Consider the following 23,172-nt stretch of genomic DNA (forward strand, 5'->3'; position numbering starts at 1 on the left):
TGTTGTGTCTATTACAACCCTTTCCTGAACTTGTAATGGAGCCAAACCACAAGTGTCTGTTCATGTTGTCGATTCCTTTACTGTCACCTGTAATCATCTGAAATGTTAATTCTCTTGAGACTGAAAAAAAAAATCCAAGTTTCATTTTTAGCTGTTCTTCAGGATCCAGCTTAACTTGTACATACTTTATATACTGGAATATAGGTGTCTGAAGTATAATACTGGCATAATAGGATGTTGCAACACTTGTCAGTGAAATGGGCATACTCTAATAAAACAGTCAGTAACTCTAATAGAAAAGTCAAGCCATGCATGCATGGCCGAGATTTAAAACAAATAACTCATATACTCATATACTGTATGATGAGGGGGAAAATTATGTGATTTTTGTAAATTAGTTGCTGCCTGTGAAAAATTTCCCCTTGAAATTTGCAGCTATGGTATTGTTCTTCAGTGCTGGTCACTGTGAAGTGTTAATAATAATAATAATTAAGTACACTGTATTGCATAAAAGAGTTCCTGAAGGAGTACTAGTGAAAATTTTGAATGGTGGTAATCCACAAAAAAATTTACCCTCTAAAGTATACAACCTTTTGTGGATCTAGAAAAGGAGTTATGAAACAGCAGTTATACTAGGGGTTACAAACATAAATGCTTTAACAAGATTCACAGAGGCTATAAAAAGGGGCTATAGTTGTGGCCAAAAAGCTAGTTGTAAATGATGCTGTATAGTTGTAAATTTTGATTTGGCTAGTTGTAAAAGTCAGACTAAAAAAATAATAGCAAAGCTGCAGCACCACAGAAAAGAATAAATTACATATTATGTGCTCTACAGGCTTTTTACCAAAAGTACCTCAAGATCTAATCTTGAGATAGCCATTTTCAAAAGTTTTCCATTTGTGTCCAGTAAAATTGCCTTACAATTCAACTTATAATTATGGTCTTTTTTTACAGTCTACTATTGATATAAAGTAATTGCCTTAAAATCTAATAAAACAATAGTTTGATCTATAGAATTGGCTTGTACGTCTGTGTGTATACATTATATATTTTTAAGTTTGCTTGTTTGGCTTTTCCTATAGTTCCGGATCTCAGTCATTTCTCTCAAATTGCTTCCAAATTTAATCTTGCCAAAGTTATGTTGCAAAAATTTCCTAGGTAAGTATGTTCCCAGACCCACCCCAAGTTAGTAAGAAATCCCTTTAATCATTCCCTTCATTGACAGTTTGTTACACAATGATAATGACAATAATGTACTTCAAACACAAAAGCAAATTTGTTTAACACCACCATGATCTCAGGGAGTAAAAACAAACCTCTGCAGTCAGCCATAGGCTGATTTTGGGGCCCTATAAAGTACAAAAAGAAGTGAAATCCACACAAAAACAGCCAAACTGTGGAAAAATGGTGCGGCCTTAAAAAGCCTGGGTGAGAAAAGTTGTGAAATCAAAGGTGGCAGCCAAGAAATGGCTGCAATGATGTTAATGCTAAAAAATTTTAATAATGGCTGTGTGCATTGTTAAAATTTATTAGCATTAACGTCATTGCAGCCATTTCTTGGCCACCACCTTTGAATTCACAACTTTTTTTCACCCAGGCTTTTTAAGGCCACACCATTTTTTCACAGCTTGGCTGATTTTGTGTGGGTATGTTTAACACCCCCACAGTCTCAGGTAAGGGCTAGCTGTAAAAATACTTTTTAGCCACTGTACTAGGATTTGCACATGCAAAAACCTCTACATATATGGTATGGCAGCGCCAGAGTTTGGGCCCAGGCCTACCAGGCCCATCGATCACTGTCAATGAAGCATTACTTCCATCCTGTCCTTCTACTCCTTTGTGTGCACCAAGTGTCAAACTGGAAATACAACATGAAGTCTATAGCTATAGCCAATAGTAACCATACATTCAGTGGTGGGTCCTTTGTGGAGGTATACTCTTCAGTTGGGTATTAGAAATAATTGATGTTCTATTAGAGTATATTATGATCATACCTCTTGCTGAATATTTGTAATGTACAGCTGAAATAAATACTAATAGATTTTGTTATACTCAAATAGTAAAATTAAGATCAGCTCCCTTGACATATTTTTGTCATCATAAAGGCTGTAGGGTTTGATTGGTTTAATTTAACGCACATTGTTTGTAAGGAACGCTAACATCAGTACTTTAAGTGTTATCATTGCTGTTACTTGAAGAGATTATAAACTCAGGTCACATACAAGCCTGACTACAAGTATTCATGAGTACTTGATCGTAAACTCTACAAGTATTTTAATACATGATTGTTTCAGCCAATCACGTTGCCTCAATTTACAATGAATAGGTAACTACAAACTTGATTGTATTTATACACATTGATGATATTCACAAAAGCTAAAATACACGTGTGTACAAGTGTTACAATGCTAGTGATGTTTGTGTTTTGTGTTTCTGTAACTGACCATGTATAGAAATAGTCCAAAAAATAAAAGCAAGCCAGTGGTCAGATAACCTAGTATCCAACTTAATAAAAACAGTAGCAGCACGTAAATGAAAGTGTAATAGGAAGCGAACACTCTCAGATTAATTCTTGGATGGAGCAATGACTCAACATCTGAAGAAGAAGTGCGTTCCATCATTGAAGAAACAGTTTGCATTGTTGCTACTCCAACAGGAGTATGTGGAACTTGTGTAGAAGGACTTCCTCTATGAGGAGGTGTTAACAGTTGACAACCGAGCTTGCACACTAAGCGATCACTACTTCCCATGTTCATTAAATAACTAGAAAACTAGAGCAACACTTAAAATGTTGTCAAAGGATCAAGTCCAAACCTTATTGTTGAGGTAGGTTGATAACTGGTAGAGCAGCCGAACTAATGTCGGATTTTCGTACGATCTGATTGGCTGCAATATTGGGTCGCCACGGTATTCCACATTCAAATTGTTGCAAGTCCTCAGACCACTGATAACCTACGCTCATAAAATAGTAGCCAGATTGCAAAATTATTGATCACAATCACTCACTTGCATTCTCCCCAGTGGAGAAAGTTGATTAGGACCAGCATAATCTGGTCTGATATCAGTGGGCGTAGCTGCTTGCTGCTGCACCAAATATGTTTCATTATGTAAAAAGGAGGGGTTGATGGTTGATGGGAGCTGCTGAAGTGGGTTGACCATTGCAGGTGACTAGTATGAGAGAAGAGATGTAGTTTAAAGTGAATATATGGCTCCTTGGGAAAATCCTTAATTTGGCATTGAACAGATGGCAGTAACATGCCAATGTAGGGATTTTCCCACATAGCTACTCCCTTTTAAATTAATAATTTTTTAATTGCAGCAGTGAAAACCTGCTTTAAGATATCCTGTAATTAATTGTCACAACAGTATACTGCCTTTTAAGGTTTTATATATAGTCTGTTGAATCAATGTCTTCTCTTATTGTGGATGCCTCTATACTCTACTTGTCTAACACACACAAAGAGAAAGTAAATACCACTAGTGTAATAATACAGTAAATGAAGGTTGAACTTTACTGATTATACAGATTTTGGTCAAATACTCTAATATAACATACACCTTCAGAAATCTTCTAAAGTAGAACTCCTCTAAGACGGACACCACTGGGAAAATTACACATGTCCTTTATATGGAGGTGTCCTTATTTAAGGGGTTTTCTAAAATTATTAAATAATCAGTTTTAATGTACAGCAAGCTAGACCAAGCGGTGGAACAAGATGGGTTATGGTACCATGTGAACCAGAACAACAGAAGTGATGTTATTGAGCGTGGGTTATCTATGGTATGTGGCCTCTACTGTACTAGCCAGACAATTAGGCACCACAAAAATTTTATACATGCTCCATAGAGACTTGTCCGGATTACTCCGTATTTTGATTAGTTATCAAGATGGTAGATTATGTAGTTTATCCTGTAGTGCAGTTTATTCTTACAGTGTACCAGCTACTATTTTAAGACCTGGGTAAGAACATTAACAGTACTTGTATATGCATGTATATGGCTTCTTGTAACTTCAGCACTTTGTCTCGCACTTTTGTTGTAACTGGCAACGAACCTTTGTTACTTGTGTTTGCGATTAGCGAGGTGTTGTACTGTAGTGCTTGCCATGTCTGGGAAATGTGCAGTGTCCAGTTTACGGAACAGAGAAGTATCCGATATTGAGGGGGTATTAATACACACAGGTAATGGAAGTTGCATTTGGGACTTTATGAATTGTCCGTTATAAAGAGGCTGTCTGCCATTTAGGGGTGTCCATTAAAAGGGGTTCTACTATAATAGAACAGCTGGGATAAATATGAGGCAGGACCTACTGCACTGGCAAGTTAGGCTTGTTACAAAACAGAGGAGGTTGAACACGCTGTTTAAATACTGCTAAAACAAATTATTCAAGCATCATGAACAAATGGACACAGAATGGTATCATGCTTGCAAAATATGTACGTGATAGCCTAGCCCCATGAATGTGTATTATGTATGCATGAAAAAGTGAAAACTAAGTACTCTGCCTTTAATTTCACATTTGAAGCACAATCTGATGATTACTATTTCCTAGTGTTTTCTTTTATCCTGCGCTTATTGACTCTTGCGTAAATGCTAAGTATATGTCCACATTATGGCAATGTTTAGGTGGTTTTTTAAACATTCCCAACCTCTTGCATCACTACAGGATGCAGTAATGTCACATGACTCCGATTATGGTATTACAGAGCACGTACTGTGAGCTGGAAAATATCCCGAAGGTATTGCTGTGTCTCCGTGATCGTTTTGATGCACTTGGCAGGATCATTCTCCTGAGTCTGTTGATCATATACTACATCATCATCAACGATTGCATTCCAGAGTGAACGAAGAAATGACACAGATTTCCGCTGAGCATCTTTAGGACTCGCGATCTGTGATTTGAGTGATATCTTAGCATTTTCCAGCTTTCGAAGCAAAACAGTGACCTAAAACAAACAATTTATTATATTCTTACCACAACAGTAGTTTGTTGCAATTTATCAGAGATTACTTAACATGGCCTTGATAATGAGGTCATAAAGTACAACTTAGCTATGTTTGAGACCTATTTCACATGGTCACTATATTCTGAGGTGGTTGATTATGAATATCTAACCTTCTAAAACCTCAGCACTTACATTATTACAAGCACAAGATGATTAAAATGGAGTGGTGGATGTGTTCTGCACTTCCAACCCACAGTGACACTTACTGCTTCAATGGTATCAGATGAGAAGACAGGTTGGTACACAAATGATGGCCCCTCTAACTCAACAAATTTTCCCTTTAAGCCATTGAGACCTGATGGTGGTGATGATCGCAGCAAGCTCTGCTTCGCGAACAAGTGTGTATCACACACCAAAGCTTCTCCTATAATGGAAACCCGCAATCAACAATATTCATGATTATCATAAAGAGTTCAGGAATTCATCTCACCTTCAAGGATAAAGTTTCTCAAACCAGGATAAGAAAATATCTGCAAGTAACAAAGAGTTCATAACCATCATACAAGATAAACAGATAAATGCGTACAATACAAGACTGTCTGTTACGGTACTGCCCAAGCACTACATACTCGCTCGCATGCGCAACTTTGATCAAGATAATTAAGGGGCGTGACAACTGTTTTGCTCACAAGAGTCATGAATGAAACAGTTGCCACGCCCCTTAATTAGCAATTTTTAAAATCTTGAGCAAAGTTGTGCATGCAAGCGATGTGCTAGGGCTACCACAGTGTCTCATGAAAAAACCGTGATCCTTATTGAGTGACGTTGAGACTCCTCAGAATGGTAGGGAGGAGGTGAAGTCATTTTAGGAAAAGCAAATGTTTCTTTGCATCCTCCTATCACAAAACAAACAGAAAAGAAAAAAAACTTTCACAGTAGTCAGTCTTATTATCAATAGTTCATTATAAAATATAGTAAGGGAGAGAGCCTAACTAGGACCCTGAAAATCACTATGTAACTTCGAGGGCACCTGTCCCTAGTAGTTTTTCATACTATGAATTCTCGTCATTACTACTTAAGTAGTTTCAGCACTCCACCAAAGCCGCAACAGATGGTAACTATGCAGTTGCTACATAGTATACAATAGTCAATTATTCACCTTAGCAACCCTAAAGAGAAGGGTGAGGTCATTGTTATTAGTCAAGTCAAGTTGGAATGCCCTTGAGAGGAACTGTAGGAGCAAATTAGTGTAGAACAACAGGTTATCCAAAACAAATGTCTTCCTAAAACAACAAAAAAGAATCACATTGAAGACACTTGAAGAATGGAATTAACAGACCACGACAGGTCACAATTACTCAATGTATGTGGAGGAACAATAGTGAGTAAGGAGAGGCAGACAAGTTAAGCAGATTCATTTGGTCAGTAATTAGTTTAAGGTAAAAAAAAAAAAAAGTAACTCTTAACACTTCTAGAAATTAGCAAAAAGGCTTTGATTGGTGCTGGAGGTAATTGGACTTGGTAATGACTAAGGTGTCACTGCCTTTGTGCTAGTGATACATGTATAACTGTATCCAGTACCAACTAAAAATGATAACAGGTTATACCATGATTCATAACAAAATATCTCTATCTTACACTATTTTCTAACAGAACATGCATATGAAAAGTTGCAGACACATCATACCATTTTGAATCCAGTGGTGTCCTTATTGCAGGGGTTATATTGGCAGTAGTAAATGTGTTGGCATCAATGTACCTCCACGGCTGAATGTAGGTCAACCATATCTCCAACACCTAGTGAGATCACATGCAATAAGTGAATGCTGTGCAGAGACCCCCACTCTATTTTGGACACCTTGGGACTGACCAATGATTATAAGGTGTCTTGTAAGTTTGTATGCTTAGGGATAGTTTGGGACCATTACTGTCAAGTAGGTGTTATCCTGACTAACAGGTTTCACTGTAATAACCTGTTTAAGCAGGTAGCTACATTAGGTATTAGGAGATTTCAAGTTTCTTTACTAGTTTCCATATGATCACAGCCAGTTACTTAACCAAACAGAACAAAGAGCCACTTAACCAAACAGCCAGTTACTTAGACAGGTGACCTTACTAGACCACAGCATACTGATGTACTCACAATTCTGAAGCTTCTGTCCATTCCCCAGTGCTTGAATGCATGCCTAAGAAACTGGTACACTTTCTTCTGGAAATAAACAGGAATAATAGACCTGTAAAACAGTGGGAAATAATTAGCAAAATAATAAACAAGTGGATGGTTAACCTTCTGAGACGGTCAGTGGCTTGGGAAAGGTAGCCATTGTGAAGAGATTGGGAGAACAGGGAAGAACCATTGGAGAAGAAATGAACATCTTTGAGCAAGTTTCTGACCAGTCGGCAATGTTCTTCAGTAGGACAAAAATCATTCTAAACATTAAAAATATTTGATACACAATTCTACAAAGAAAAGAACTACTATCATACCTGTACTTGATCTAATAGACTTTGCGTATCATTGTCATACGAAATCTGATTCAACCAGAACTCAATCAAGATCTACAAAAGTATACATGGTTTTTCTTTATCAAGTTCTGTCTAGTTTGTGTTGGCTTGCCTGTATGTAACATTCTGTGCGCCAAGTGTCCACGCACTCCCATGGCTGCTGTAAGTGGCTAGGACTGGTTCCATTGAGCTTCAGTAACCCCAAACCACTGCCACTACTTGTAGCTGGTGATGCAGACTTCTTTGTTGGTATACTACAAAAGGAATTTTTACTAAATTCATACATCATAGCCAGCAAAGCTAGACAATTATTTCCCATGGATGCTGCAAATAGTTGTGATGTAACTCCATGACACTGTATGCCACAGCTTATATTGCATCCAAATGTGGTAACTGCTATGCTAACATTGTATAAAACTGAACATCAGGAACTAAAACTGCTAGTCTGAATATATAAACAAATTACATGTGTGCCAGGGTTTTGATAAGTATTTCAACTCTTGAGTCAAACTGGCCCAACCCAGACATCTACTGCTCACCAGTAGTATACCACTGGACCAATCAGCTTATGTTTGATGTTTATTAGTCACAAAGCTGAACTAGCGCTGAGCAAAATTGGAGCAGAAACCATGAGTTGTGTGGGTCATTTTGTGTTCACAGTGGGCCAGTGGAGCACCACATTGACTTATCAAATACCCTGATGTGTGCTATGTTATCAATGTGAATACAAATACACAATAGACAATTTTTACCAGGTTTTCTCCTGTTGAATATAATTTATGTTGTGGCATATTAATGACACATATGACATTCTATTGAAATCCTTGCAACAAGACTGTCAAGTGAAAACCAACAAAACATGGTCCAACTTTGGGAAAAAAATTGGTCCAACTTTGGAAAAGACTTCCTTTCTGTGTGTGAAATTGTCTATACATCATGATACCCTTACTATTAGACCCTGCAGGGTTTATTTTGCATGGCATTATTTACATCTGGCCTTGTGCAAACAAAATAAGGTAACAAAGTTGTATATCTAGGTTCAATTGAACTTTATAAACCCACACAGATTTTAATTCAATCAAACCATGGAGAACTGGTGTACATATTTTAGGATGAATGATTCAAATTAACAATTAGAAAGTGATAAAAACTTTCAACAGGCAGAGAAAACAAGCACAATACATTTATGGACACAAACCAGCTAGTACTGTAACAGTATTACCATAAATAAATTACAGTGTTTTCCATTACAGGCGTAAGCAATTATCAACCCACATGTACAAAAATCTGATATGTACGTATGTGTACACAGCAATGCCAGCAGCAGATGGCCCATACCAGGTTAGAGTGTAAGAAAAATCCCTTTAACCTTCAATGGAGATACAGTTCCATACGTGACCAAATCTACAAGAACCCCACAGACATATTTGCACAAAACCTAAACTTTATAGTAGAATGCTATTTATGAATAGAAAAATACTATTATTCAAGTGTTTTTTGTAAAGAAATAAGGTGTCGATGGCAAAAAATTGATACCACCACATTCACCAAAACAAGAGTTCTTGTTTAATTTCTCAGTCTTTGTCTCAGTTCAGGTTTTAGGAAAGACATACAAGATGCAACTTACCCACTAGTGCCGAAACTTCAGTTGAGCATTCCGCTGGCTATTTAGAAATATGATTCAGAATTCGATGAAACATGCCAACATGTGAAGTTTCAGATTGGTCACAGGTCACATAGATGTATAAATAGTCAAACATTGTCACACAGATTCTTTTAGAATTCAAGGCAAGTTTATTTTCGAGGGTTTGAAAATAGTGAATTACCAAGAAAATAAGTTATTAGTTATAGCCAATCAGCTTGTGGTGGCACAAACCTAAGGTGGTAATGGGTGATAGTTTGTCATGCATCACGTATAAAAGCAGTAGTATGGTGTGGGAATAAATACTGGGCACAAATTCACAGCCAGCCTGTGGCCAGCATTGGTCCATCTATTGTTACAAAATGCTTTTATAAAAGTTATTGCCTGTTACCAACCTTCTGTAAGCATGTCAATGTGGCCTGTCATGTGCATGCACACTAGCAAAAAAAAAATCAGTGGAAGGTAACAACAACAAACCACAACAACAGAATTTTACACAAGATAATACACTAACTCACAGTGGATTAATGTTCTTTGTGGGGGAAGGTGAAGGCGCAGGTTGCATGCTTGCTTGTGGAGGAAGAAAATGACGGTCATAAGTGGTCAATAAGTCTGTATAGAGTAGCGTCTGCAGTGGTGCCAGACAAAGCTATGAGCACAAACAAACATACACGTAACAGGGATGATCAATTGTAACTCAACTGTTCCTGGTGTGGTTGAATAGATGAGGTAGTAGGCAAAATGGAAGATGTAGTACTCAAAAGCCGCTACAAGGATGTAGATTTATAACATACATATTGCAAGTACACACACCACACATGTGTGCACATACACAACTAACATAAAGAAATGTGAGAGAACGAATGATCTTCATTTCCAGAGAGATGCTGAAGCTTAGCAACATAATACTGTGGTATCACACCATCCACCATTGAGCAACGAACAGATTGCTATTAAAACACACAATATAGTGATACAACATCTTCCAAAACAAGACAAAAAAAAGAGAAGCAAAGAAAGTTAAAAAAAACCAGTGATATGCAATAACATTTTGGAGAAGGTGGATCATAATTATTGTAAATTCAGACAAAGAAGGTAATCTCAGTGCCACAAAATGCTTGGGCTATCATTTTCTTGTGTTGAAGGTGACAGAAATGTCTCATTACTATGAGGGTCTGGCTATACAAGAATATATACACACAAATTCCTTAACATTACTGTAGACAGCACAGAGTATGGCTGTCTACTATATATTTTAGTAGAAGACAAGACAGTCGTGAAAGTTTGGGCTACCACTTTCTCATGTTGCCATGACAGTCATGATATTTTCTCATGTCCCTGTGGCTCTGAGGCATGTAAAACATTAATAATGTGATAAACGTATGAAATGACCTCACATTAATAAGTGTTCAATAAAACATGACTATGTATAAAAATGGTGACGCCTAAGCAGCCTGACATCTTTCATTAGCTGAAAACCGCAGCTTTACATAATTGTTAAACTTCAGTGATGACTACAACTGGACCGTTGAAGTGTTACCACACAGATGGAATTTGTGTTGTGCCAAAATGAACAGTTAATGGCTACTAATGGGCAGCTACTAATCCAGTATTGGTATTCACTTGTTCTAACTTATTTTAATGAGCACACGAGTCACATGGGCATAATTACTGAGGACAATGGCAGTAACTAATCATCATAGACAATGTTTTGGTGTGTAGTGTTCTGTGCAATTAACCAATAAAAACAGTATTTCCATTTTGGGTGTTTAAAAACTCAATTATAGACACACATGCACACTACATTATACTACACCACACACATTATATACACACTACACTAAATTATACTATACTCTAAACACACACACACACACAACACACACACACACACACACACACACACACACACACACACACACAACTCACTGGCAAGCATGTAGTAGGGAATTCATAGTAGTAATTCTCATTGTCCAAGATGGCTATCAACTTGAACAATGGTCCATGTGGGAGCAGAAATGCCTTCAGGTGGTCATAAACTTGCTTTTCCAGCTGCTGACCAAGTCCCCAGCCTGGTGTACTGTCAAAGCCAAATACGTTGGCCAAAAGGTGAGGGAAAAACTGGTGAAGATGCTGTAAACAAAACACTAAGTTAAATAGGGATATCCGATTTTCCGTATTACCTTCGCATCACATAGTTGAATACTTCTCCCCACTATGTCGCACTTGCTGGTCACTGGTACTGTGGCTTGTAGGGCAATGTTGGGGTCCATCCTTAAGAACGACTTTAATGTACCGCGCTAGATCTATCACTACGGAATAAAGTTTGAAAAACGTATCCCACAATTCAACTTTTTTTTAATTCCGTGCATGCGCGCCGAAACTTTGATCACGTGATAATTTCAAACCGCTGTATTTTATAAATGTAACTGCATGGATACAATGACGGTTACATTACAATCATGTCATTTAATATATACACATAATAACTATTGGCTGAAGAAAAAAAAAGATCAATGTGCTGCATTCCAAAAACAAAAAAGGAGAAAACTCACTCTGTGACATACATAAATCATATAATATACAAGTTACATACCAATACAAAAGGTTTCATACATGTGTGACTATAAATGTTACAAAGGAAAAGATGATTTGAATATGGAGGATACTGTATAACTGGATAAAGGAAGGCAGGAGAAAATGTGTTTGATATATTACTGGCCATTGAGAGGGTATGTTACTTCCGGTAGACAAAGTGGTTGTCGGTACGGAGGTGGTGGTTCTTCTGACATCACTCCCATGGGGAGGTTAGTCATGTGTCCTTTTATCATTGTAAATTCATTTGTACTAGGTGATTTACCCTTTCCTGGGCTTGATGACCACCGCCCTGGTGAGTCAGGGTCAGGTGGTGGTGTCAGATACACAGAATCTCCGGCACTGAGTGTAAATGGTGAAAGAGGATATGTACTATCACAGGCATAAGCTGATGGTGGAGTTGGGAATGAAATGCCTTCTCCTATGAGAGTATTGTCACTAGCAACTGACTCATTTCCCATACTGTCTCTTTGGTACGATGACACAGGTGGTCCCACATTAGGCATGGCTGCTGCTGCCATATAAGATGTTGTCGTTGGCATCATACCAGGATCGTCCATGTGAGACAACGGGCTTGTGTTGCTAGGAGATATTACACTGAGTGGACTGCCAGTGCTGTTACTGCCAACACGTGTTACTGCTAGCGATGAAGTGACTGGATTAGATGGTGGATAACTTCCAGGCATCATTTGGGATGCTAAAGTGCCATCAGTGTCCACAGAAATACTTGGAAAATTTGAAGTTGGCAATGGAAAGTTACTTTGTTGGTAATCATGTATAGAAGCTGAAGGTGGTATAGTGTATGAAGGAGGATTGCTCCCCAATGGTAAATGACTACACGGCTGCTGTTGCTGATGATATGACTGATACTCCATCTTGGAGTGGATGCTGGTGTTGATCGATCCATCATATGGCTGCTGAGGTATATTCGGATGATTTGCCTCTACTTGTGTGAAGAACGAATCAGCTGGAGCTCTTCTCCTTACCACAGATGGTGAAGTCATGGCCGCAGCCATGTGCCCTGAAGCAGTTGCCATCACTGGTAGTACAGGCCCTTCGTGGCTTAAAGCAGTAATGTTCCATTCTCCTAACATACGAGCCACGGCGGTATGTCTTCTCTCTTCAGCAATCATCATGGGTGATCGATCCATGTTATCAACAATGTTTCTGTTGGCAAAACACTCCAGGAGAAGCCTGACTGCTTCTATGTGTCCTTCTCTGGCTGCTAAAAATAGTGGACTTTGTCCCTGCAGAGTGGTGGAAGAGATCAAAGGGGATGAGTACGCCATACTTGTAACACACCTTTTGATCTTGTATGTCTTTGTTGGAATTGCTTTGGATAAGCAGTCGGATTCCATCCACATTGTTAACAGAGGCGGCCCAATGCAATGCTGTCTTTCCTACATGGGAAAGAAAAGCTGATTATAATGCCACAAGACAATACACAAGTCTTTCTTAACTTCCTACCCTTGCTATCAGCAATTCCTGGCTCAGCACGTCTATCCAGAAGGAGTTTGGCCATAGTGACTGCACAGTCCTTTGAGGCCAACAATAACGGAGTCATCCCGTTGTGATCCTGAGCATCCACATTGACTCCCTGATGATACAGAAGAACCTGTGGAACAGAAATAGAACATTTTGAACAAGCAACATAGCCTTTATCTACGCAGTCTGTTAAATGGTGACTTACCCTAAATACATTATGAGCAGCAGCTCCCACTGAGACATGAAGTGGAGTCCATCCATCACTGTCTTGAACATTGATGTCACTACCAGCATCAAGTAGTTGTCGGACAGCATCAACAGTGCAGCAAGCAGTGGCAATGTGCAGTGCCGTTTGACCTGTAGAAGTGGTACACACTCACTCACTCACGCACACTACACACTGTATAAAAAATATAATTTACCTTTATCATTCCTAGCATTAACGTCAGCCTTTAATCCAAGCAAGTCTTTGATGCTTACACATGCACTAGCCACGGCTCCTTCAGGCATTGGTTCTTCTTTACTCTCCAGTGACCCTCTCATTACAGCCACTGATGTTTGCATCACTCCCATCATTAAAGCAGTATATCCACCAGGCCCCTTGGCATTAATGTCTCTGTGGCGAGCCTCTGTGCCTGTTCTCTGCTCCATTCTCTGAAGTGCTGACTTCAGTTTGTTATAGTCTCTCATGTCTTTGTAGAGGAGATGAGCCCACACTCTTGCATCCTCATATTCATCACCAACTGTGAATGACTCCTTGCCTTTACGGCGTTTGCTGTCACTCTTGTCCGAAATTGGCTCTATATCCGCCCATGCAGTTGTAGACGCATGTTTCTTATATGTAACAGCACCGTTTCCAAATTGCAGTTCGAAATCTTCATCCCCAATGCTCCTAGAGATGTTGAAAACAGGACACAGCACTAAACACCATTTTACCAATAGGCATGCAACAGTCACACCATTCAACCATTGAATCAACATCAGTTTCCCCATTCACTAAAATGTGAGGGTATATTTAACTCAATAAAAATCCCAGACATGCTTCTCACAACTACCAGAACATCTAGCAAAGGGCCACAGGTTCTCATATCACACATTCTTTGAAGTTAGGTTCAAAATGGCATGCAAGAGAAGCCTATAGCCACAACTTACCTAGACGAACATCTGCCACTAACCACAAAAATATGTTAAGAGATACCACAAACCATTGCACCATCACCACCAGACACATGTTACATAATGAAGCATACATACAGTGATGGCTTGTGACAGCATGACAAATTAAGTGAAATTAAATGAGCAACATTTTTTTTTACAAAAGTTCATAAATCATAGCCAAAACTATTATTGTAGTAAATCAGCTAACCTTCCCACCTACGTTGTATGGTATCTGTATATGTCACACATTAAAATAACCTTTGGTGGGCATTAATAAAATAATATAAAACATGGCTGGCTTACTTGAGTGACACATGGTCTTCTTGGCCCACAGGGTCTCCCATGGTGGAACGACGTCTGAGTGGGGATGGCGTGTCACGTTCTCCATCAACTTTGTTACTGCGTCTGTCATTGGGATGCCAGGTGGCTGCTGCACGCTTCCGTTTGACGCCGATTACAATTCCAACGACAAACAAAACAAGTACAACACCTACAAGAATAAATGTATCTAGAGGTTACAGGCTTCCATAGTATACTGGGTCAACTACAAATTTAATGTAGCCAGGCAACCAAGTTTGTCAGATGGTATGGCTAACGCATTATACAGAAGGAAATTAAAGTCTTAAAAAAAAGAATACTTAAACCAACTACCATACCTTTAGCTCACTTACATAACAAACAAAAATTAAAAGGCATGTACGTGTTTAAATTACCAACTTTTGTTGGTACATTACTGATGTTCACTGGCTGTGGTGAAGTAACAAGACATACTCTAGAAAGGCCATATATACCTGCAGCAGCAGCAACAATCAGAGTAGGGAAAGAACTAGGTTCTTTCTCATCTTCATCATCTGGAGGTGGTGCTGTAATACCCGTTACATTATAGCTAACAGGTGGGAATGTGCCTCTTGCCCTGTGCGCGTTAAGAATGTCTCTTGCCTACATGTTGAAAACAAAGTGATCATTCAAAGAAATTGCAGACATAATTCACATACATCTTCATTAGTTTCAATACAGAGTTCAGTACAATGCGTGACGTCCAATTCAATTGTGATATTCCAGCTGTATAAAATAACACAACATTTCTAATGCATACAGGTAGAAAACATCTATGATGTCTGCCTAAACTATATAACACTTGAAGTTGTGCCAAAAAGTAACACCAAATGCCGTGCATTTATTTGAACTCACGCAACATTTCTGCTTGAAGACTGTCGAGCAACTCTGCTAGTCCCCTCCAATTCTTTGAACTCCTTTACAATAGGAATACAGTTCAATAGTTCACTCATTGCTAACAGAAATCCATGTTTCACACTTTCAAACGTTGTCCCTTCTGATAACACAAGTATGATGAACAATTCCCCAGCAGCCTGAAGAGAAAACATCAATAAACAAGTAGGATATAAAACCATGCAAGTGCTACAGTACAGCTTGTATGGATGCAATAGGCAGACTTTATGGAGCCTTTTCAGTTTAAATTAGTATCACCACAAATCCACAATGATGCAATTAAAGACCATGACTGAGTCAGCACTTTTACGAACTTACATTATATGCACAACACACTCACGCACACATATGTACACACACACACACACACAACACACCAATTTTCTAGTATCTTGTGAATCACAATCACCACCATCAAATTCACATTCCTTATTATCACACATTTTATTACATTCTCCACTTTGGTAACGTGCATCACAATAATCTCTAAAAGAATGAGCAAACACAAACACTGTAAACATTTCCACAGCACAAAAAAATCACACTAAATAAACAATAACTTAAACAACATACTGGTGAGGACATTGTTTTTCTGGTGGTGATAAACAGTCGGTACCATCAAGCAGACATGCTGGCGTAGCACAAGCTCTTTCACACACTCCATTATCAAACAAATGCTGACAATCAAGTCCACCAACAGTCACTGTACAATCTTGCCATGGGTCTGGTCTATCTTCACACTCGCTATTGTCATAGTGACATTGCTCATTAAGACAATCATGCTGTAAAAAGAAAATTAACGATAAACAGCTCTCTTGCATGCACGCGTGTGCACATGTGTGCACATGTGTGTGTGTGTGTGTGTGTGCGTGTGTGTGTGTGTGTGTGTGTGTGTGTGTGTGTGTGTGTGTGCATGCAAGTTATACTCACATCACATATTCCATTATTAGCTTTCTCTTCACATCCAGTTATGTTACATTCACAATATCGCCCCAGGCAAAATGAACATGTATCTCCAGTATATCCAACTGGACAAGCACAAGAGAAAGTATTTCCCATTTTGTTACAAGTGCCCTCATTAAGACAAGGGTTGTCACTGCACGGATCATAGATGGTCTCACATCTGCTGCCAGTGTACCCATCGTTACATTGACATATTGGTCCAGTGGGACTATTGATACAACTTTGAGAGTTGCTACCACAAGTGTCATCCATACATTGTTCTATGGAGCAATTATCACCATCATTGTATCTTGGTGGACACTGACAAGAATAATATGTTCCATGATCTTGACAAGTGCCATTGTGGAGGCAAGGAGAGTTCTCACACAAGTCCACATCAATTTCACACTCTTCTCCTTCATAGCCAGTCTTGCAGATACAGTGGGGAATGGATGGATTAGTGTAGTTAGTTATACACCTGTCATATCGATCTGGACTAGTGCATGGATTCCTATTACAATATGGAACTACTCCTTCACACAAATCACCAACAAATCCATCATTACATCTACACTCAAATCCAATAGTCAGACTGATATTTCCTCGTTTTATTTGCTTGCCATTTAACCCTTCGAAATTGTCAACACACTCCCCAGTATGGTCAGGGGTACAGCCAAATCTAGTATTGCTAGCTCCTACACATGTTTGATTGGTTAACCATTGACAGAATTTTCCATGATAACCAGAAAGACAATTACACTGAAAGTTATTAGTAAGATCTAAACAACTACCACCATTCTGACATGTAACATTCACACAGTCATCTATGTTGATTTGACAACGATCACCAGTAAATCCACTGGTACAATTACAGTGGAATGATCCACGTATGTTTGTACATGTGGCACCATTTTCACAATGGGCACTATTTAAACATTCATCAACATCAGTGGAGCAGTCTTGGCCTGTGTACCCATCAGCACAATGACACACTGTGTAATATTCACCTGTCACAAAGTGTGACCTACAACTACCACCATTGTGACACTCTACACCATCACAAGGATCATATTGTGATTCACAGAATTCACCAGTTGTATAGGGAAGACACTGGCAGTATTGTTCTACTCCAACTTCTAAACAACTTGCGTTATTATGACAAGGATTTGTGGTACACTCTCTTAGTTCAACATGACAATTTCTTCCAGTAAAACCTGTGAGAAATTACCCAAGTATGTTGAGTGTAAGGAAAGAAGACCAACCTTATAACTTATTACATTCCTAACATACATTTCCCTCCCCTTACACAAAAACAACAGATGTGTGAAAACCATGGCAACCAAAAATAAGAACCAAGTGTCCCAGTAATACAATTATGAATAACTAATTGTTAGAAGGCAAAAAGAATTAAGTCTGGCTAGCCAAGTTTGACACAGTAAATTCCATTCATATTTGCTAAAACCAATAGCTACACCAGTCTTGTGAAATTGGCTCCCACTGAGTGCCCCTACACAACCTGTGCATGGCACAAGAAAACACAATCTAACCACAATTACTGGGGGAGGAATAATAAAGCAACAATTTATTACCATAGTAGCTGATAAATCAAAACATTCTGCTAGCAAAACTATGTACATTATTACATAGACTCACCTGATGGACATGTACAGGTGTACTGAAGGCCATCATCTTCACAATGGGCACCATTTTTACAAGGGTCATCTGCACAGAGTACTACACGCCTTCGACAACTATGAACTGCCAAATAAGGAGGAGGACAGGCACATACATGTCTCTCTTCTTCTGGTACATTAATACAAGTACCACCATTGGGACAACATGTACCACTATGACAGCCATTGGATTCCTCAGCATTGTGTATAGCACAGTAGTCCATATCTTCACAATGACTACCAGTGTAGGTTAAATTACAAGAACAGTGATAGCGTGATATACCATCCACACAGGTACCATTGTTACAATTAACACCCACACAATCATCAATATTCTCTTCACAATTTGATCCACTAAATCCTTCATCACACTCACACTGATAACCAGATGGATCAAGACCATTATCTGAACAGTTGCCATGTCCACTACATGTAGTGTTACTACAGTTAAAATGGCTGACTGTGCAAAATTCTCCACTGTAATTTGCGGCACATTGACATTCATAGTCAGTATAGTTGGCTAGTGGCTGACAAGTGGCACCATTTCTACATGGGTTAGCTTCAGGACGATCACAGTAAAACACTGAGCAGTCATCACCATACCACAGAGGATCACATCTAAGCAATACACAAAAGAACATAGTCAATTAAATCAAAGAATTATCTTGTATGTTGAAAGCATAATTATAAACAGTGCACATATTCACAGCAAAAAAAAGATTATTTTAAATCTACAAAACAACTGTTCAACTTAAACCATAGGCACTTTGAAGGCTTTCCTTACAACTTCATTAATATAATTGCTTAAGGTAAAAGACATTATTGCCAACCAGAAGATATAAAGGTGCTTCTGAACATAATTTATTCTTCCTGAAAAATAACCACACTATTTGATACCAATCTAAACACATAAAAAAGGACAAACCCAACCATTAGGGCTAACTCACAGGTTTAAAGTGACTGGTTAAACTTAATTTAGCCACCAACAATTAAACTGCTCAGACAATTCATAACAATATTCACAAGCAAATACCAACAGCTGGAAATAGTTCTCCATACCAATTCACCTTATTGTTAGTATTATTTTTCAGATGTGTGTACACTACAAGTTGCCTTGACTGCTGGAGTTTAGCAAAGCGTGGGAACCCAGTGTAAAGTAATTTGTAATTGACATGCTCTCAAGAACAGCTAACAATATGAAACATGGTATAGCACAAGACCACTAAAATTAAGAATGGTGGTATTATATAAAAAGCATGAAAAACTCTCCTTTTAAAACAGCTACACATGCTCACTGTGGCAAAGAAAATTTACACCAGTGACTTTATAAAGTATGGTTTACATCAACAGAACAGTTGCACACAAAGTTATAGGAAGGCTCTACCTTGTCAGTGGTCTCCCACAAGTCTCGCTGCCAAAAACCAATCCCCCAAAAAACATCTAGCTATCCCATTACTAAAGTCAGACTTGTCTCCAAGTAGGAGACAGGTGTCTGGTGTATGTTTGTGTAGAAAATCACGCATGACTCTCTTACTGGCAAGTGGCTATAGAGTCTCCATCAGCTTCACTAACTTCACAAGTTCCATGAATACACGGTGGATCACAATTAGTAGTAGTACTGTTCTCCGCGACTATATAAAAACATCCAACAAACACAATAACACAATACGCCCGGCTGGCGGACATACCAACAAATACTACTCTTATTTTTGATCTACATAAAGCCAAACTGACCTGACACAGTTGCGTTAAGCACTAAAGTACAAAACAGTATTGCGCATATCCGCGCGTAATCCATTCTCGTTAACACAAACTTAAGTTACAATGTTCCACGATGAGTATGTTACTTAAAGCGTTCACGATCCCGATTTGTCGTTTCTATTCCCTTCTTCTCATAACAGACATCCGGTACTACCGCACAATCCTGTCGCCATTAAGGTTAACTGTCACGTGATCAATTAAATTCAGTATGTCAACGCCCACTTTGTAGCGTAAGTCTCTTTGTCAGGATTTATTATCTTTTCTAGCTGGTCGTGAGTCGTTGTATTCTGTTACTATTCTGTATAAAGTCTATGTGCGTTAAATTCGGTTGTTGTATTTTGTACACGAGTTGTCCATTTCAGGTCACGTGATATCAAGCATGGTGCGCAAATTGAAGTACCATGAGCAGAAATTGCTCAAAAAAGTGGACTTCATCACATGGCAGTCAGATAACAACCTTCACGAGGTCAAAGTGTTGAGAAAATACCACATTCAGAAAAGAGAAGATTATGTAAAGTTAGTTTGTGTTTTAAATAACATCTCAGTCAAGAATTGAAACCTAACTCTGTATCAGGTTGTCCTAACAAATATTCTAACCTAGCCTTACCTAGGACTTCAATTTTAGAGTTCTTATCAAGTTATATTCAACCAGAAAGCCTGTAATGCTGTTAGCCGATTATTACCATCAAGCGTAAAATTAGTATCCCATAAAAGTGTCTTGGAGTGTTGCTGATAGCATAAGGCTCTTTGATTACATGTACCCTTTAATCATCTTTTGATAACTGTCAGCTAGTAGTCTGATCTGTCTTGACAACAATCTGATTATATTACTAACTGGCTGGACCTTTACATGAAGGATATGGTCCAGTTCATTTTCCTCAGAGTAGCGGGTTGTAGCAGCCATACAAGTGATGTTGATCCCTTCCTGCTGTAGGTATAGTAAACTGGCCAAGCTGGTATGGGTGTTGACTGAGAAGTTGAAAGCACTTGATCCCAGGGATTCATTTCGGGTAAAGTCTACTGAAGCTTTGTTGGAGAAACTGTAAGAAACAGTGTTTGTGTGCACAGGTTGATACACAGTACGTATTTTCTTGTGTAGATATTCAATGGGGATTATAACCAGCAGAAAGAGCCTTGCGTTGGCGGATAAAGTCACCGCTACATCATTTTGCAGGTTTAAACTTGTGTATACTGTATGGAGGGAAACTTTGGCGCCGTTAAAATTTGGCGAATGACCATAAATTTGCCAAATTTTCCCCATCCAAATATTTTCGCTGGTGAAGAAAACAGCAAACCAAGCAAGCCTCAGACTAATTATAATCAATGTTCTACTCAACCAAGGGCTACTGGGCCAGGCATCACGCTAGAGCAAGGCTTGCCTCGACTATACCTCACTAAGCAGCTAGCTATATACTCAGCTAGCTAGCTACTGTACACCCTCAAACCTCACTCGAAACGGGCGTGACAAGTAGCAAGTCCTACCATATTAAGTACGATATTCACCATTCCAGAGGGACGGTAGGGTGTAGATCTACTGTTAGTTGATAGCTGACTCCAGGAGCCGGAGAGGCGTGGCATTCCCAGTTTGCTTCAAACACAGCAATTCATAATCAAATTAATTAAATAGGGCGTGCGCTTTGCTAATAATTCGCCAAATTTTATTTTGCCAATAGTGATATTTTGTTTCATTCGCCAAATTTTTCCTCCTCCAAAGTTTCCCTCCGTACGGTAGTGTATATATATGTGAAGAATTTTTATTGGAAGGAAGGCTTGTCTTTGTTTTGTAAACCATAAAGTTGTTTTGTATGATGAAAATTGTGATATTGAAAGAAGCGAGTTACAAAAATTTTCCTAGAAATTTTTTATTGCATGTGTTATGTATACTTAAGACTTGCATTATCAATTGTGTACAATTTTTGTACAATTTTTGTACAGTTTGGTCATATCTTACATGTAATTCTCATGTTTTCTTAATTAGACGACGGCTGCCAATTATAATGGTTAAGCTACGGATGGCCCAAGCTGTCAAGGATGCTGTGAAATACATTGAACAGGGTCATATCCTACCATATGAGAGCACAAATGTCACTTTTGTTACAATTAAAAAGAAAGGGACTACGTACTGTAATTGCTCTTTGTTACATCAACTTGTTCCTTGGTTTGTGAGAGAGTAACAAGAAAGGGGGACTACGTTTTGTTATTGATATTTGTTACATAAACTTGTTACTTCATTTGTAGAGCTGTCCCTTTATATACATCAAGTAATAGGGTTATATTTTGGTGGGCTTAGTATTAACCTATTAGCCTATTTCCTGTGAGACATTTGGCTTGCTGTATCATTAAATTCATCATATTTAATTATGACTTCATCTCACTTAGTTGGATGTCTAATAAATTTTATTGCCCTAATTTGTATGCTGACAAAATCCCACTGGAATTTATAAGACTTTGATTTCTTGACTGATTTATAAATATCAGAGTTGGCCCAGACATCATAACTGATCCAGCCTTCCTTGTTACAAGGTGAGCGTATGTATACCTGTCTCATGATGTAATTAGAGATGGCACTTTTTAATTAGAAATATGGAGGACTTTGTAACTTGGACAGACACTTCGAAGATAAGAAAACATGTTCTCGATTATCACGGCCAGGTATCAATGAGTATATCGAATACATGTGTGTTGTTGATAGTGTTGATATCTGTTGTTTTTTTAGCGAGACGATTTTGATCTGATATAGGGGTGACCCAGAATATATACCAGCATCACTTACACATAATTCTTTTGTGTAAATAAATTCTTTTTATTCGGTCAGCATGTTAGCTACGTATGTACAAATCTGTATGTTCCGTGAAAGAGAAGTAACAATGTTTTACTCAATTGAATTTTTATTCCTGCATGTAACCATATTCTGCTGTTGACAATCACTGTACCTACAGACTGTGGTGGATTAGTCTAACTTTTTCCATGCGTTGATGAGTGCTTATCAAGTATACAAGAACATTATCAACTACTTGTTAATAACTCTGTTATATAAACTGACTCATTATATGTGGTTTTAATCAAACCACAAACTTTATGAAGCAGGTGTGTCGATTCCAAACAGTGTTTTGCTTATTGAGTGGACACTTTACTCCAAGAATAAATTTAGTACACCTGAAATTTCTGATCACTGTATAGTCCATAGGTGGTACAAAGAATCCCTATTAGTAAGGTGTCATGATTGCAAGGATCA

At 38.4% G+C, this 23,172-nt stretch overlaps 3 protein-coding genes across 5 annotated transcripts; 1 reads left to right on the top strand and 2 right to left on the bottom strand.

The window, feature by feature from the left end:
- Positions 1-2,321: 2,321 nt before the first annotated feature.
- LOC136266280 (sphingomyelin phosphodiesterase 4-like) lies at positions 2,322-11,451 on the bottom strand. Its single transcript, XM_066061290.1, has 17 exons — positions 11,277-11,451; positions 11,023-11,226; positions 9,935-10,043; positions 9,796-9,860; positions 9,612-9,742; positions 7,564-7,705; positions 7,434-7,505; positions 7,234-7,376; positions 7,090-7,180; positions 6,634-6,743; positions 6,106-6,229; positions 5,437-5,476; positions 5,213-5,370; positions 4,716-4,946; positions 3,007-3,168; positions 2,815-2,952; positions 2,322-2,771 (listed from the first exon to the last, which is right to left on the bottom strand). Exons 1-17 carry the CDS (start codon positions 11,364-11,366, stop codon positions 2,409-2,411), a joined length of 2,373 nt encoding a protein of 790 aa, XP_065917362.1. The 5' UTR covers positions 11,367-11,451; the 3' UTR covers positions 2,322-2,408.
- Positions 11,452-11,490: 39 nt separating this feature from the next.
- Positions 11,491-20,141, bottom strand: LOC136265966 (neurogenic locus Notch protein-like). Its single transcript, XM_066060904.1, has 15 exons — positions 19,911-20,141; positions 19,711-19,807; positions 18,157-18,794; positions 16,492-17,717; positions 16,135-16,343; positions 15,939-16,047; positions 15,523-15,701; positions 15,327-15,393; positions 15,123-15,270; positions 14,635-14,821; positions 13,596-14,065; positions 13,379-13,530; positions 13,156-13,303; positions 12,991-13,088; positions 11,491-12,935 (listed from the first exon to the last, which is right to left on the bottom strand). Exons 1-15 carry the CDS (start codon positions 19,972-19,974, stop codon positions 11,808-11,810), a joined length of 4,920 nt encoding a protein of 1,639 aa, XP_065916976.1. The 5' UTR covers positions 19,975-20,141; the 3' UTR covers positions 11,491-11,807.
- On the top strand, positions 20,106-22,822 carry LOC136265975 (U3 small nucleolar ribonucleoprotein protein IMP3-like). 3 transcript variants are annotated; one of them, XM_066060917.1, is made up of 8 exons: positions 20,106-20,167; positions 20,300-20,453; positions 20,872-20,979; positions 21,037-21,111; positions 21,916-21,995; positions 22,409-22,460; positions 22,517-22,589; positions 22,654-22,822. In XM_066060917.1, exons 2-8 carry the CDS (start codon positions 20,317-20,319, stop codon positions 22,675-22,677), a joined length of 549 nt encoding a protein of 182 aa, XP_065916989.1. In that variant the 5' UTR covers positions 20,106-20,167; positions 20,300-20,316; the 3' UTR covers positions 22,678-22,822. The 3 variants fall into 3 exon arrangements, with proteins under 3 accessions (XP_065916989.1, XP_065916988.1, XP_065916987.1); XM_066060916.1 differs by having other exon boundaries at positions 20,114-20,209; XM_066060915.1 differs by having other exon boundaries at positions 20,129-20,250.
- The last annotated feature ends 350 nt before the right edge of the window (positions 22,823-23,172 follow it).

The sequence above is a fragment of the Dysidea avara genome, chromosome 9 (genome assembly GCF_963678975.1).
Source record: "Dysidea avara chromosome 9, odDysAvar1.4, whole genome shotgun sequence".
NCBI classification, from domain to species: domain Eukaryota; kingdom Metazoa; phylum Porifera; class Demospongiae; order Dictyoceratida; family Dysideidae; genus Dysidea; species Dysidea avara.

What these genes read in the sequence shown, in the direction of transcription:
- LOC136266280 (XM_066061290.1), bottom strand. Translation starts at nt 11,366, where the DNA reads ATGGACCCCAACATTGCCCTACAAGCCACAGTACCAGTGACCAGCAAG. An exon ending in TCCCTACTACATGCTTGCCA is followed by an intron (nt 10,044 to 11,022) that starts GTGAGTTGTGTG and finishes GTGTTTTAATAG; the next exon opens with CAATCTGTTCGTTGCTCAAT. An exon ending in GCCACTGACCGTCTCAGAAG is followed by an intron (nt 7,181 to 7,233) that starts GTTAACCATCCA and finishes ACTGTTTTACAG; the next exon opens with GTCTATTATTCCTGTTTATT.
- LOC136265966 (XM_066060904.1), bottom strand. Translation starts at nt 19,974, where the DNA reads ATGGATTACGCGCGGATATGCGCAATACTGTTTTGTACTTTAGTGCTT. An exon ending in GAAGACCATGTGTCACTCAA is followed by an intron (nt 14,066 to 14,634) that starts GTAAGCCAGCCA and finishes CAACATCTCTAG; the next exon opens with GAGCATTGGGGATGAAGATT. An exon ending in TAATGCTAGGAATGATAAAG is followed by an intron (nt 13,531 to 13,595) that starts GTAAATTATATT and finishes CCACTTCTACAG; the next exon opens with GTCAAACGGCACTGCACATT.
- LOC136265975 (XM_066060917.1), top strand. Translation starts at nt 20,317, where the DNA reads ATGGTGCGCAAATTGAAGTACCATGAGCAGAAATTGCTCAAAAAAGTG. An exon ending in AAAAGAGAAGATTATGTAAA is followed by an intron (nt 20,454 to 20,871) that starts GTTAGTTTGTGT and finishes TTCCTGCTGTAG; the next exon opens with GTATAGTAAACTGGCCAAGC. An exon ending in ACCGCTACATCATTTTGCAG is followed by an intron (nt 21,112 to 21,915) that starts GTTTAAACTTGT and finishes TTTCTTAATTAG; the next exon opens with ACGACGGCTGCCAATTATAA.